The sequence below is a fragment of the Elaeis guineensis genome, chromosome 1 (assembly GCF_000442705.2).
Source record: "Elaeis guineensis isolate ETL-2024a chromosome 1, EG11, whole genome shotgun sequence".
Lineage (NCBI taxonomy): Eukaryota > Viridiplantae > Streptophyta > Magnoliopsida > Arecales > Arecaceae > Elaeis > Elaeis guineensis.
The window spans coordinates 170,581,856-170,594,465 of NC_025993.2; the positions used below are offsets into that span (position 1 = coordinate 170,581,856).

The 12,610-nt window shown below is 49.0% G+C and overlaps 1 protein-coding gene across 3 annotated transcripts; it reads right to left on the reverse strand.

Annotated features, from left to right (window-relative positions):
* Positions 1–6,459: 6,459 nt before the first annotated feature.
* LOC105032324 (F-box/FBD/LRR-repeat protein At1g13570) lies at positions 6,460–11,626 on the reverse strand. 3 transcript variants are annotated; one of them, XM_073248221.1, is made up of 5 exons: positions 11,341–11,624; positions 7,590–8,005; positions 7,157–7,437; positions 6,923–7,078; positions 6,460–6,826 (listed from the first exon to the last, which is right to left on the reverse strand). In XM_073248221.1, the coding sequence occupies exons 2-5, from the start codon at positions 7,630–7,632 to the stop codon at positions 6,551–6,553; spliced, it is 756 nt and encodes a 251-aa protein (XP_073104322.1). In that variant the 5' UTR covers positions 7,633–8,005; positions 11,341–11,624; the 3' UTR covers positions 6,460–6,550. The 3 variants fall into 3 exon arrangements, with proteins under 3 accessions (XP_073104322.1, XP_010905041.1, XP_073104318.1); XM_010906739.4 differs by having other exon boundaries at positions 7,157–8,005; positions 11,341–11,623; XM_073248217.1 differs by having other exon boundaries at positions 6,686–6,846; positions 7,157–8,005; positions 11,341–11,626.
* Positions 11,627–12,610: the final 984 nt, after the last annotated feature.

The window sequence follows — 12,610 nt, forward strand, 5'->3', positions numbered from 1 at the left end:
ACGCGACCTTAGTCGCATCCACGACTTACCGACCGACCTACGGCCGGCTGAACGACATTCGGCTTGCTACCGTCTGTCGGAAGACACAGAACCCGACGCAGGGGCATGGGGGCCCGACTTACTATCGTCCCCCCGACACTGCGCCGCGCGACGACTGACTAAGCGCATCTGTGGAAGTCCGACTACCGAACCTTTACCAGGTTCGGTCTGCACCCGACTCAACAGATACACCCGACTGACGACTTCGACTATCGGAAGCCGACCTAAAGTCGGGACACATTCTACTTTCGGGGCTCCGCAAGTTACCGAAGCCCTACCGACTTACGTGGGTTAGTGACTTGCTTAAGTTGGCGACTAAAGTTCGACATCGCAGCACTAATCGGCATTACAAACAAGAAGAACAAGAAGAAAGTTTCATTCATTGATGAAAAGAAATTACAAAGTCGGGTCGAAGCCCGATTACATGTATTTTCAAAAAACAAAAAGTAAAGATGGTCGGCAGGGCCGATCATCCGTCCTAGTCGATCTCTTCGACCAACGGAGGATCAGGGATGATCGGCGTCTCGGTCATAAGCGGCGCTGGATCGGTCGCCGAAGGATGGGCTTCAGTCGGCAGAAGAACTTCGGTCGGCACCTGCTCCGGGACGGCCTCCTCCACAATGACGCCTCCCGATGGCTGGTCGGCCATCTCCTCCGTTCCTTCTCCTTCGACTCCTTCCTCTTCGGCTAGCGGCGGGACGATGCGGCTGACGTCCAACTCCGGGTACAAGGCATGGACGGCGTCCCGACCATCCTCGAACCCGACCCGGTATGAGGCGAAGCCCGATTCGAGCATCTCCTCCCGGTATTGGTCGGAGGACCGGAAGTCCTCCACCGCCCGATCGGCCGACTCCCTCGCCGACCTTGCCTCGTCCTCAGCACGGGCGAGCTCCTGCCTCGCCGACTCCGCCTCGACCCTCGCCATTTCGGCGTCGATCTGGGCGATGGACAGCTCCTCTTCGGCTTCCGCGAGTTTCTCCAAGCTGACCCGAAGTTGCTCGCGTTCTCCTTGGAGTTCGGCAGTTGCACCATCCCGTTCGCGTCGAAGACGACGCACGGCCCGACCTTTGTGCTTGGCCTCTTTCTTGGCCGACCGGAGTTCGGACCCAAGCCGGGAGACCTCGTCGACTAACTTGGCCTCCCGGTCGGCCGACTGCTGGAGTTGGTCGGCCAACATTGCCCTCTCAGCTTCGGCCGCCGCTGACTTCTCCTTGAAGGCCGCCCGAACGTTGCCGAACCTTCAGTATCCGGCCTCCAGTTCGGACATTGTGAAGATCAGCTGCCGACCAAAAGCTTTGTCAGAATCGCATAACCCGAAAAATTTCTAAGTTAAAGGAAAAAGTGATGCGAAGCTTACCTCAACCATCGTCGGGTAGAACCGCGACAGCATCTCGGCCACCTGCCTGGACCGCAGCGACTCTACGTCGGCTGGGAGGAGGATCCCTTGGCACAACCTCCTCGCGAGGTTGTGGTCGGCCAACGCCGACGCACCCTCGGGGTAGTATGCGCCGGGAGGCATTGAGCGGCTCCCCGACCTATCTTCCTCCGCGGGCTCCATCGGGGCTTTCCCCCGATCAGCTGCCCCGACCGACGGGACTGGCAGCGACGGCACGCTGGAGTTCGACCCGGCGCCCCCCGTTGCGCCAACGGACGCCGCCGGACGATGTTCGGTTCCCCGAACATCATCCGGCTCCACCCGCACCGGTGAAACCGCCGATATTTCTTCGGCTGCCTCCTCAGTCGGCCTCTCCTCAGCTTGGACCGTCGGAGCCACGAGGGCTATGACCGGCTCCGACCGGTCGGTCGCCGACGCCTCGACGGTTGGCGGAGCCGGGTTGGTTTCTTTGCAGGGCGCGAAGGGCCGGCCCCCGACGCTGGCCTCTTCCTCGTGGCGAACTGTCGAATCTCGACGTCCGTCGGCCTCATCCTCGGTGGTGTCCCTGCAATACCGACAAGAGCGTTAAAGGCTGGACCAAGAGCCGACCAAAAGATGAACAAAAAGAACAGCCGGAGGATCGGGCGATACCTATTCGGGGGACCAGACTCAAGCCGGCGTCATAGAGAGCTTGTTCGGTAACAAGCTCCCTCTGCTTCGGTACCGACATGTCCTTCAGTCGGTGGAAGTCCTCCCGGTCGTCCGTGTCCACCCGACTGTTGTCGTTGGCCTCGATTCGGGGTACACCCCAACGAGAAGGAAAGCCCCAGGAAGAAGAGGAGGAAACAAAGAAAAACTGGTTCTTCCATCCATGAATGGATGATGGAAGACCGGTTATGAAAGCAAGACCCTTTCGGGGGTTGAAGAGCCACCACCCTCGGGCTTTAGGGTGGGGTCGGAGCACAAAGAAGGCCCGGAAGAGTGAAACGCGGGGGTTGGTCGGCAAGAGCTGACACAACAGCGCGAAAGAAATGATTAAACGAATAGAGTTCGACGCCAGTTGCGCCGGACAGAGTCCGTAGTAATCAAGTAGATTCCGGACGAACTCCAGAATCGGAAGTCGAAGACCCGCGCGAAGGTCTTCAACGTACAGCGCCAGATCGCCAGGCGGAGGGTTGTTGACCCGACCGCCGGCCCCTGGAGCGGAGAGCCGAAACTGCTCCGGGATGCGATAGTGCTCCCGAAGCCGATCGACGTTCGGCCCCGAAAGCGAGGAAGCCTCATCTTCCGGAGCCGATCGGGAGTCGTCGGTCGGGTTCCCCGACCGAGCTCCCTGAGTCGGTTTCCTGGTCATTATGCCGGAACCGAAAGAAAAGAAAGAGAAGGAAAGGAAGAAGAAGGAGAAGGGGGGACCACGAACCAAATGGACCCTCCTCAAGCGAAGAAGAGCTCTGCCCGCGACGACTGAGAAATCGCCCGGACAGAGTTTCCCCAGTGTAATGTTGCAAATGTGGGTCAGGGGTCCGGGAGGTCCTATATATATAGGGCCGACCGACGGCCGAGATGCTTCCGCGCCGACCGAAGACCCGCAGATGCGCGACGCGTGGCGCCCGCCGGTTGGCTGGCGAGTCGGCGCGCCCTGTCCCGGGACGGCCGCACCGCCCACATTAAATGCCGGAGGGGGCGCCGGCCAACCACCTTGACACGCGGCACGCGGGGCGCGGCTCTGCATTCACGCGCCCACGCCGGTTCGCGTTCCCGATGGAACGCCTGACAGCGGCCCACTCTCCCGCGATCGGCGCCGAATATCCGGTCGTCTGACGCCGTATCGTCCGGCGTCCGATCTTCCGACACCGACGTAACGACTGACGACGACAAGACGTGGCGTCTGACACCTGACGCCGACGTGACTTCTGACATCGACAGGACGTCCGGATCGCTGGACATTCACGAGGCGTCTGACATCGGATCATCCGGCAGTACGGTCGGATCTACACGTGCGACAAATCCACTCCCAGTCGTCTGGGATTGCTGCCCGAATGGAAGCATCGGCCAGCTCACCACCCGACTTAGGAGTGGAGGGGGGCAACTGTTGGGGGATACCCGCCGACCGACTGCCGGAGGGCCCGACCGCCCGACCGACTGCCGGAGGGCCCGACCGACTGGCGGCCCGACCGACCGACTGCCGGCCCAACCACCTCCGATGGACGACTCCGACTGGTCGATAGACCGACCGATCGTCGGTCGGGGCGACCGACTGACGGATGCCATCAGCGGCTAATCGCCGGCCGTCCAACGGCCCATCGCCGACTGGGGGTATGTCGGGCGTGTCCATCCCGACCGACTGAACCCCGAGGTTCGATGGCCGACTCACATGAAGCTCGAAGACCGATGGAGGGGCCCGACACCACCCAGCTGGTTGCCGACTTTAGGTCGGTCGGCTCCTCCAATCGCCGTACAGCCGCCAGACCTTGTCAGCTCTGACACGGACATGCGGCGCGGTTACCTAGGGGCATTGTCCCGCCGAGAGCGTGGTCAACCCTGGTGATTAGATGGCCACACGGCGATATGACACTTTCACGGCGACTCTGACAATCTACAGTGAGTTGACAGTTCCTCACTTGTCCGCGCCATTAATGACGGCGCCATATCGTGCTCCACTATATAAACCGGGGAAGGCAACAGTGCAAGGGATCCGATCCGCTCCGTCTCTCCCAAAAACACAGGCTCGCTCCTCCCTCTCCCTCTCTCTCTCTCGAGCTCTCCGTCTACATTTCACTGTTGCCCAGTCACCTCTCTGACTTGACCGTCGGAGGGTCCCCGCCGGAGCCGCCTCCGGTCAGTGCGGACTTCCTTTTGCAGGTGCACGCTCTCCGGCGATCGGACGACGAGGCGATTGGCCGCAACAAGTGTCAACTTCTGTATGACTGTACCAAATAAACTAATAAAAAATACTACATTTTGGTTTATATTCACCAGGACAAGAATGTTTTTTGGCTCGATTTAAGATGTTATGATGCTAAAAATGAGAGAGTTACAGGATAAAGATCCATAATATCCTAGGTCTTTAGAAGTAATCTTAATAATGTAGAATATATTACAATAAAATTTCTTAACATGATTTTTGCATATATGTGAAAGGTGTCATGTATCTTCCCAAATCAGTGTGCCATTAATTAGCATAATGTGTATTATATTTTCTATTGCATTGAGCTATGACTAGAACCTGCGAGTCCACTAAACATTGCTCCACTTCTAGCTAAGGGTCTTAGTTCCGATCCATCTAATGTCAAAAGACTATAGTATGAAGAGAAGTTTATTTATCAAACTATGATTGAGAAAGGAGTGAAACAATATCTGTCTCTTTGCTTAGAAAGCTTCTAGTTCCAAAATCTTGTAGACTAGGCCAGTCATAAAACCATCCATAAAATTACAAGAATAAATTTCACTTTAATATCCAAAAATTGGAGGTTCATAAGTAAATATCAAATATAGCTACTTTCGCGGGCAAGAAATGGAAGTACCATAAGAGTTATGCCACTGATGAGAGCAAGCAAAAAGAAAGAAAAACCCAAACTTGAAACCCATTTGGAATGCAATTTACACACTATCTTTTTATTCAGAGATGAAGAGGGGGTCTCCCCCATGCAAGTACCTGGCCTGATCTTAACATTCAAACCCAGGATTTTCACCCAGGAAATCCCTGGAAGTGGGGTGAAGTCTTGACAGATGATACCATTCAAGAGTTCAGCCCCTGACCCTGCTTATAAGCAGAGGAGCATAACTACCGAGATTAACTCAGGTCATTGAAATCTTTCTAGTTGATATGTGACTACTGCATGATTATTTACTTTTCTTATAACTGGGGTTCATCTGCAGCCATAGGCTTGCCTTACTAAACAGAGGCAACAATACAGTGATGGACCCACCTTTTTTTTTTTTTTGTGTGTGTGGGGGGTGGAGTACATGTGATAGAACCCACCTTTGCTGTGTTCTTACAACATCATAAAGTGCATGGAGTAACCAAAAAGTTCCAAAAGAGCAACTTATCTGAAAAAAAATAATGTAAGATTATAGATATCTTTAAAATTTTTATTCAGGTGAGGTAACAACAACAACATATTAGCTAAAATATCACAATAGCATCATTAATTCATAAAACACAATTGTCCTTTTAAAAAATAGTTGTGAAAAATTCATGAACAAGAATAAACCAAGAAACATTAGATAGTTCTTAGCTCATTGGATTGCCACACAATTGTCCTTTCAAAAAATAGTTGTGAAAAATTCATGAACAAGAATAAACCAAGAAACATTAGATAGTTCTTAGCTCATTGGATTGCCAGGAATAAAACAGAGAATCATTCGACCAACAAGTAAATCATAAATTAAAAAGACATGACATTCCACTTTATATGAGCTTCCTTTGTGATGCAGTCCGAATAAAAGAAATGACTAGTTCACGTGATAGGCTTGTCAAGGAAAAGGAAAAAAATCAAGAAACAGTAGAAGAGGATGAAGTTCAATTCCCAAATGCACAATACTACAAAAAACGTCAGAGATCTACCTACTCAAGCCCATTTTCTTATACAACTTTGATATCAGAAACAATATATACACCTTTGATCACATAGAAAGTGATCACAAGGATACATTGTACATGGTCCTTCTCTGCATGAAAAAGGAACTCAAACATTCTCCTCATACATGATTAGTCAAACAAAATATATTGTTGCTATCTGCTGAGTGCTGACCAATTTAAAGATTGCATGGTGAAGAGCAATGTTTTAAAAACCAGACCGGACAGATGATTGAACTTGTTGAACCATCAAACGGTCAGTACTGCAGCCCAGGCTGGTCCATAAAACACCACTCCATTACAAAGTCTGTTTTAATGTGTAAGAACCATGAGAACCACCGGTTGAATGGGTGATTCCTTCGAACAGGAACAGGTTTAATGAGAACCAGCCGGTTTTCCAAAAGTAATGAAGAGTTAAGACCCAATCAAAGAAACAAATATCAAAAGTAATAACTGAACAATAATCTTCATGAAAGGGTTATAATAATTCAGAAAAGATGAATGATTTAATCATGTTTTCCAGTCTGTAATTAAGCATCATTGAATTGTAACAATGTTCATATATACATGACTTGAGCTTGCTTTGATGCTCTTGGAAACTGCAGCAACTTCCTCAGGACTTTTGACTCATCCGGGCAATCATGACTTCTTAAAGTCATTTTTTTAAGCCCCGGTGCAGTGCTGAGTACAAATTTCACAAATTCAAAGTGAGCTTCCAAGTCCAAAAAATAATAGAGGCACACATTTCGAAGGTGCTTGAATGGAAGTCTCTGATCCACATTCAATTTCCAGAATTTTCCAGCAGGGACCATTGGAGTTTCTTCTAATGCTTGCTGCATGTGCCGACAAAGTTCTGATTAGGGAAAAAAATATACAGCATAATTTTTTGAGCCTACGTAAGTTGATGGCAAGACTAGTTTTTATCATACCCATAACTCAAGTTCTTCTAAGTTCGGGGCATTCTGAAACAAGCAAAGTGCTGCCATTGTCTGCTCTAGAACTCCAAGATCTATGTCCACTGTGAGTTTCCTTAAACAATTGAATGTCGTGGGAAGCTTTTCTGGCAAAGATCCAACAGCCAAATACTGGGAGAAAAGTGGCAAGCATAAGTAAATTGTCAACCTAAGAACTTATATTAAGACTATAGCTACTAATTAGCTTACCTCTACAAAGTATTCACCTAATTCTAGCATTTTAATCGCAGGTATAGAAGAAAGAGCCTGGATCAGATTGCTTTTTGTTCCACTTGCTACATGTTGGCCAGCTTTTACATCTAGTGCAAGGGTTGCAACAACCAAATTTGGAGTTTGTAGATGGAGATCTTCAAAGAAACCAAAAATACTCAATGCTAGGAGCTTTGGCGCATGAATCTTGAGATGAGTACACCCATTGAAGTTTGATAGCCACAAAATCTCCAAAAGTGGGCAGCTTGAAACCAAGTTCTCTAATCCAATGTCAGTGAGTGTAGTCTGGTTGAGTTTCAGAGAACTTAACAAGCTAAAGCCTTTGAACATTTGAGGCGGTTCAAATATACAATTAGACAGCCCCACATGTTTCAATTCTTGGCAAAAGAATAGAGTAGAAGGAACCTTGTACCTCTCATCATACCATGAATTGAAGACAAACTCTTGAATACCATTTCTTGATAAGACAAGCATCCATCGATCAATAGCCACCTCGCAACAGCAACTACTCACAAGATGAAACTTCAGGATTGGGCCATTATGGAGTAAGAGAACCCGATCGACAAATGAGAGAAAATTGGCATTCGAACCAGTAGATGGAATAGAGTCATCAATAAACAGCAATGCTGGCATTGAAGTCCATGCATGCCTCCACGTCCTTGATAAGAAGCTTGTCTGAATGGCATCCCTCAGTGGTAAACACATGAGGATTTTGTCTAGAATATCTTTTGGCAGGCTGCTAATCATATCCAGATTTAGGGCAGGACGAGCCCTCCTTTCAGATTGTGAGTTATTCATATTTATCATATATTTCCTTAGATTTATGATCTGCCAACAAAACATTAAACAGATGCCTAAATATGTCAGATTAAGCATGAGAGAGATTACAATGCAAATCAAGTATGCAGTATCTGCTTCAATTGCTTCTCATTTTTCCAAATAAAATGATAAGGTCAACTGTTTCAAAATCACTTACACTATTGAAAAATCATGGAAGAAACCTTGATTGTTTTTATTCTTCACATTAGTGCAAGCATATCATGTATTAGACTTGTCTAACATTGACTTAATAAACTAACATGGAGAACAACTTTCATTGTGGTTTATACTCATTATGACGAGCATGTTTCTTTCTCTCAAATTTTCTAAAGATGAATCATGGTTGTGGCTCCCATAGTATATTCTAGATTAGATTATATCACAATTCCACAACACAGTTTCTGCATATCTGTGGAAGGTGTTGCTTATCTTCTTCCTAAGTCAGTGTGTGCTGAAGATTTTGTATTGCATTGCACCATGACCCTCGGTAGTAGGAATTTTCCATGTACCCATGCACCCCCACTCATACCTGCTTCAGGTTAACTCAACCATGACCACTAGTGGAAACTTATTTTGAAACTTGCTGAACTAGATAAAGTCTTGATTTGGTTTACCACTAATATCGAAAGGATGAAATACAAAGACCAGTATATGTGTTAGAATGAATATTGAGAAAACAAACCCTGATTGTTTCTTCCCTTAAAAGTTTCTGGTTTTAAAGCATAGACTCTGTCAGTCAAAAAATACTCGGTACAAAAAGACTTCTAATTTGTAATATCAAATATGGAAAGCAGTTCATAACTTGTCATCTAAACATAGTTATCAGAATGACCAATCAAAACATAACCATAAATGCCATGCCTCAAATCTGGGACATAACACGACCATGCTATGGATACAGAAATACATGAGAGAGAGAAAACCCATGAGACAACAAGAGAGAGAGAACTTCTCTCTCTCTTCTTCTTCTTTTTCTTTTCTTTTTTTTTTTCTTTTCTTTTCTTTTTCCTTTCTTCTTTCTTTCTTGGCCGAAAGAGAGGAAGGGTCTGGTGGTTCATGACTGGAAGACCAACAGCGGGTGGCGAACAGATGGCCGATGGGGATGGCCGGCTGTAAGGGCCGAATGGTGGGAATCATGGGACACATCCGAAAGAAATAGAAAATCCGCTCCTTTTTTTCGTATTTTTTTCAGTCATTGGCCGATCACCGGCAGCCATGATCTCAAAAAAAGATAATAAGGAGGCCGAGGGTCATGATCCAAGGGTGTGGCACCAAAGGCGGTGGCATCGGTGGCCGAAAAAAGAGAAAGATGGCTAGGCCGAAAAAAGAGAAAAATAAAGCATCAGTCTTTGTGGGTTTTCCGATGAACTCGACGAGCGGCAGCCGTGTGCAATGGTATGGGAAGATGGGGAAGAAGTAGAAGAATGGCCGGGGCTTATCTCGGGCTCAGATGATGTTTTCGATTATGATTTTCAAGGTTTGCCATACCGTGCCGAACCGACCGGTACACCCCATCTCGTACCGGACCGGTGGGGAACCGGCACGATTCAGCCGGTAAAATCGGTACACCGGCGGTACCGAAGAATAAAGAACGGAAAGTGAGAAAGAGAGAGAGAGGAGAGGGAAGGGAGGGAGGTGGGAGCCGTCGGAAGCCGGCGGTGGCCGGCTGCGGCCGTCGGAGGGCTTCCGAGCCCCGTATCGCCCGATAGAGCTTTCAAGAGAGCAAAAAAGAGAGAGAGCGCTCGGAGAGGGGGCGGGGAACCTATCGGACAGACGGTGCCTCCGTTGCGAGGCTCCCGGTGGCCGGCGAGCCGACACCGACCGTCTGAGGGCGATCGAGCGGGCGGAGCCGCCGAGGAACCTACCGGACAGACGGTGCCTCCGTTGCGAGGCTCCCGGTGGCCGGCGAGCCGACACCAACGGCCTGAGGGCGGTCGAGCAGACAGAGCCGCGAAGGCTTCGCGGCTCTGCCCCCTTCTTATTTTTCGAAACAGACGACGTTTGTTTTGATTTTTTTTTTTTTTTAAACTTATGAAGTCGGCAATTGGGTTGCCAACTTAAGAATTTAAAAAAAAATAAATAAAAATCGTGAAGCCGGCAAATCGTTTGCCGACTTCACTTAAAACCATGTTTTTAAAAAAATTTTCGAAACAGGGGCAATGCCCCTGTTTCACGCCTGCGGCACCGCCCGTGTGGACGGTGCCCTCCGACGGCCACGGCGGCCAGTTGGAGGCCGTCTGGCGGCCCCGCCGGCTCCTTCCCCTCCCTCTTTTTTTTTTTCTTCCTCTTTCTCTCTCTCTATTTCTCTCAATTTCTCTCTTTTTTCTTCCGGTTCGGGTCATCGGTTTGATACAGTATGAAACCATACCGAACCGTACCGTCAGCCGGCCGAAACGGCCGGTGGTACCGGTTCAGCAAACCTTGATGATTTTAGGTGGACACTATTAGGGTAATCCATGACTTTAATAGGAGAAAATAAGAAGAAAGAAGGAGGAAGATCGGGTTCGTCATGGATTGCTTAAGAGGGGGAAAAGAAGATTTATAGAGAACTTTCTAGGATTTTGGCAACCCTAGTAGTCTGATTCAGTCTTCGTTCCTCTACTTGTTTTTTATTTTTTGGACCGCTTTGAGATGCGTATGGTAAATCAGATTATCACATTCTATCCTTTCATAAAAGTTTTATTCTCGAAACTCGGGATATCTTCACTCTTTTATAATTAAAGATAAATCTAAGTTTAAGTTCTATCCTATTGTTCCGATACTATAAAATATCACGTCCTAAATATGACATAACACAGCTAAAGATATAAATGCGGCCAAAAAGAGAAAAAACACCAGAGAGAAGAAGAGAGATATTTTCTCTCTCCTTTTTTTTTTTTTTGTGTTTGCCTTTTCTTCTTCTTTCTTCCTTCTTCTTTCTTCTTTCTTTCTTTCTTTGGCCGAACAGTGGAAAAGGGTGGGTGGCGGCTAGTCCCCAGAGGACCGGCAGGTGGCCGGCGATGGGTGCCAGCGGTGCACGGCCGGCGGCAGTGATCGGCCGGTGAGAGATTCATGGGAAAAGGTTCGAAAAAACAGGAGAGTCGGGGGCTTCTTTTCTTTTCTGGCCGTTGGCCGGTCACCGGCGGCGATAGGCTCGCTGCTGAGGCTCATAGGGAGGCTGGACTACTTGACCACCGTCCGGCGTCAAGGGAAGGCGGTGTTGTTGGCCGGAGAAGGGGAGAAAGATTCGGTCAAAACAGGGGTTTTCTTTTTCATGGTCTTCCGACGAGATTAACGGCCGGCAGCGATGTGCCGGACCTTAGAAAGAATGGGAGGGAAGAGAGGACGTGATATTGGAACCGTACCTCGATTTCCGGCGGAGTCGATAGCCCCGATTTCCGGAGGGCGCAAGCACGGGAGGCCGCGGCTTTAAGAGGAGAAAAGAGGAAGAAAGAGGGACGCAATGATCACCGGTGTAGCGCTTTGTGGGGGATAGGGGTATATAGAGGATCTTGGGGTCCTAGCAGCCCTAGGTCTCCGGCTTGATCCCGGATTCGTCGGAGAGGAGGAAGAAGACTCCTGAAAGGAGTCTTCTTTCTCTGTTTTTTTTTCTCTTGACCGCTTTGAGATTCGTGCGGGTTATTGGACTGGGTATCTTAATAAAGAACGGGAAAATGCCAGAATGGGAGCAAACAATAATGTTCCATACACAGAGTACAAGGTCCAGAGTCATCGATGACATAGATTTCTCTTCGGCTATCATGGATCTTAGGGTTCTGGAAATTCAAACATAAAAATCTTTGGAAGAATATACCTTCCAAAACAAGGAAAACAAGAGCACAAAGTCACCGGGAAGGCATCTTTACGCTAGGGTTTTAGGAGGTGTTGGGATATATCGACCGACCCCGATGCCGACTCATCCTCGAAGTGATCCGACCAATGACCGACTCTGCTCATCCTATGACGGACGGCTCCGACGACGACTACCGACGATATCCGACCTGGAGTTTGCCGGCCGAACAGGCTAACGTTGCCTCCGGCCACCCGAAAGGTCGAACCTATATCACCGACTCCCTGTCGGGTGGGGCAGCCGACGTCCGACTTCTACAAGCCCTTCCAAACGCCGATTGTGCTCCCGAGTCACCATCCGACAGCCAAATCCCGACGTATAGTCGGCCAGCCCTTCCAAACGCCGAACGACCGGCATAGGCTGCAGTCCTGCCAAAAACATGCTGTACAACCGTCAGGGGGCGTTGTCCTGCCAAGGACCCGGGGCGCTGTCCTGCCCAGGATATGGATTAATTCCAATGACCTGTCAGCCCATCAACGACTTGACAGTCCTTGGCGACTTGACAACTCCCCAGTTGTCTACATCATCGATGGCAGGACCATACCGCCTTCTGTTATAAAACGGGGTAAGGCAGCAACTTAAGGTAAGGCTGGAGAAATCGAGGAAGGCGCTCTAATTCTCTGAAGCCCTCTCGAGCTCTCCCTCTCTCTGTCGCTGAGTCCCCTGATTCTCTTCTACTGTTGTCTAGTCTCCTCTCTGACTTGACCGTCGGAGGGTCTCCGCCGGAGGCATCTCCGGTCAGTGTGGACTTCCCTTGCAGGTGCTCGTTTTCGGTGACCAGGCGA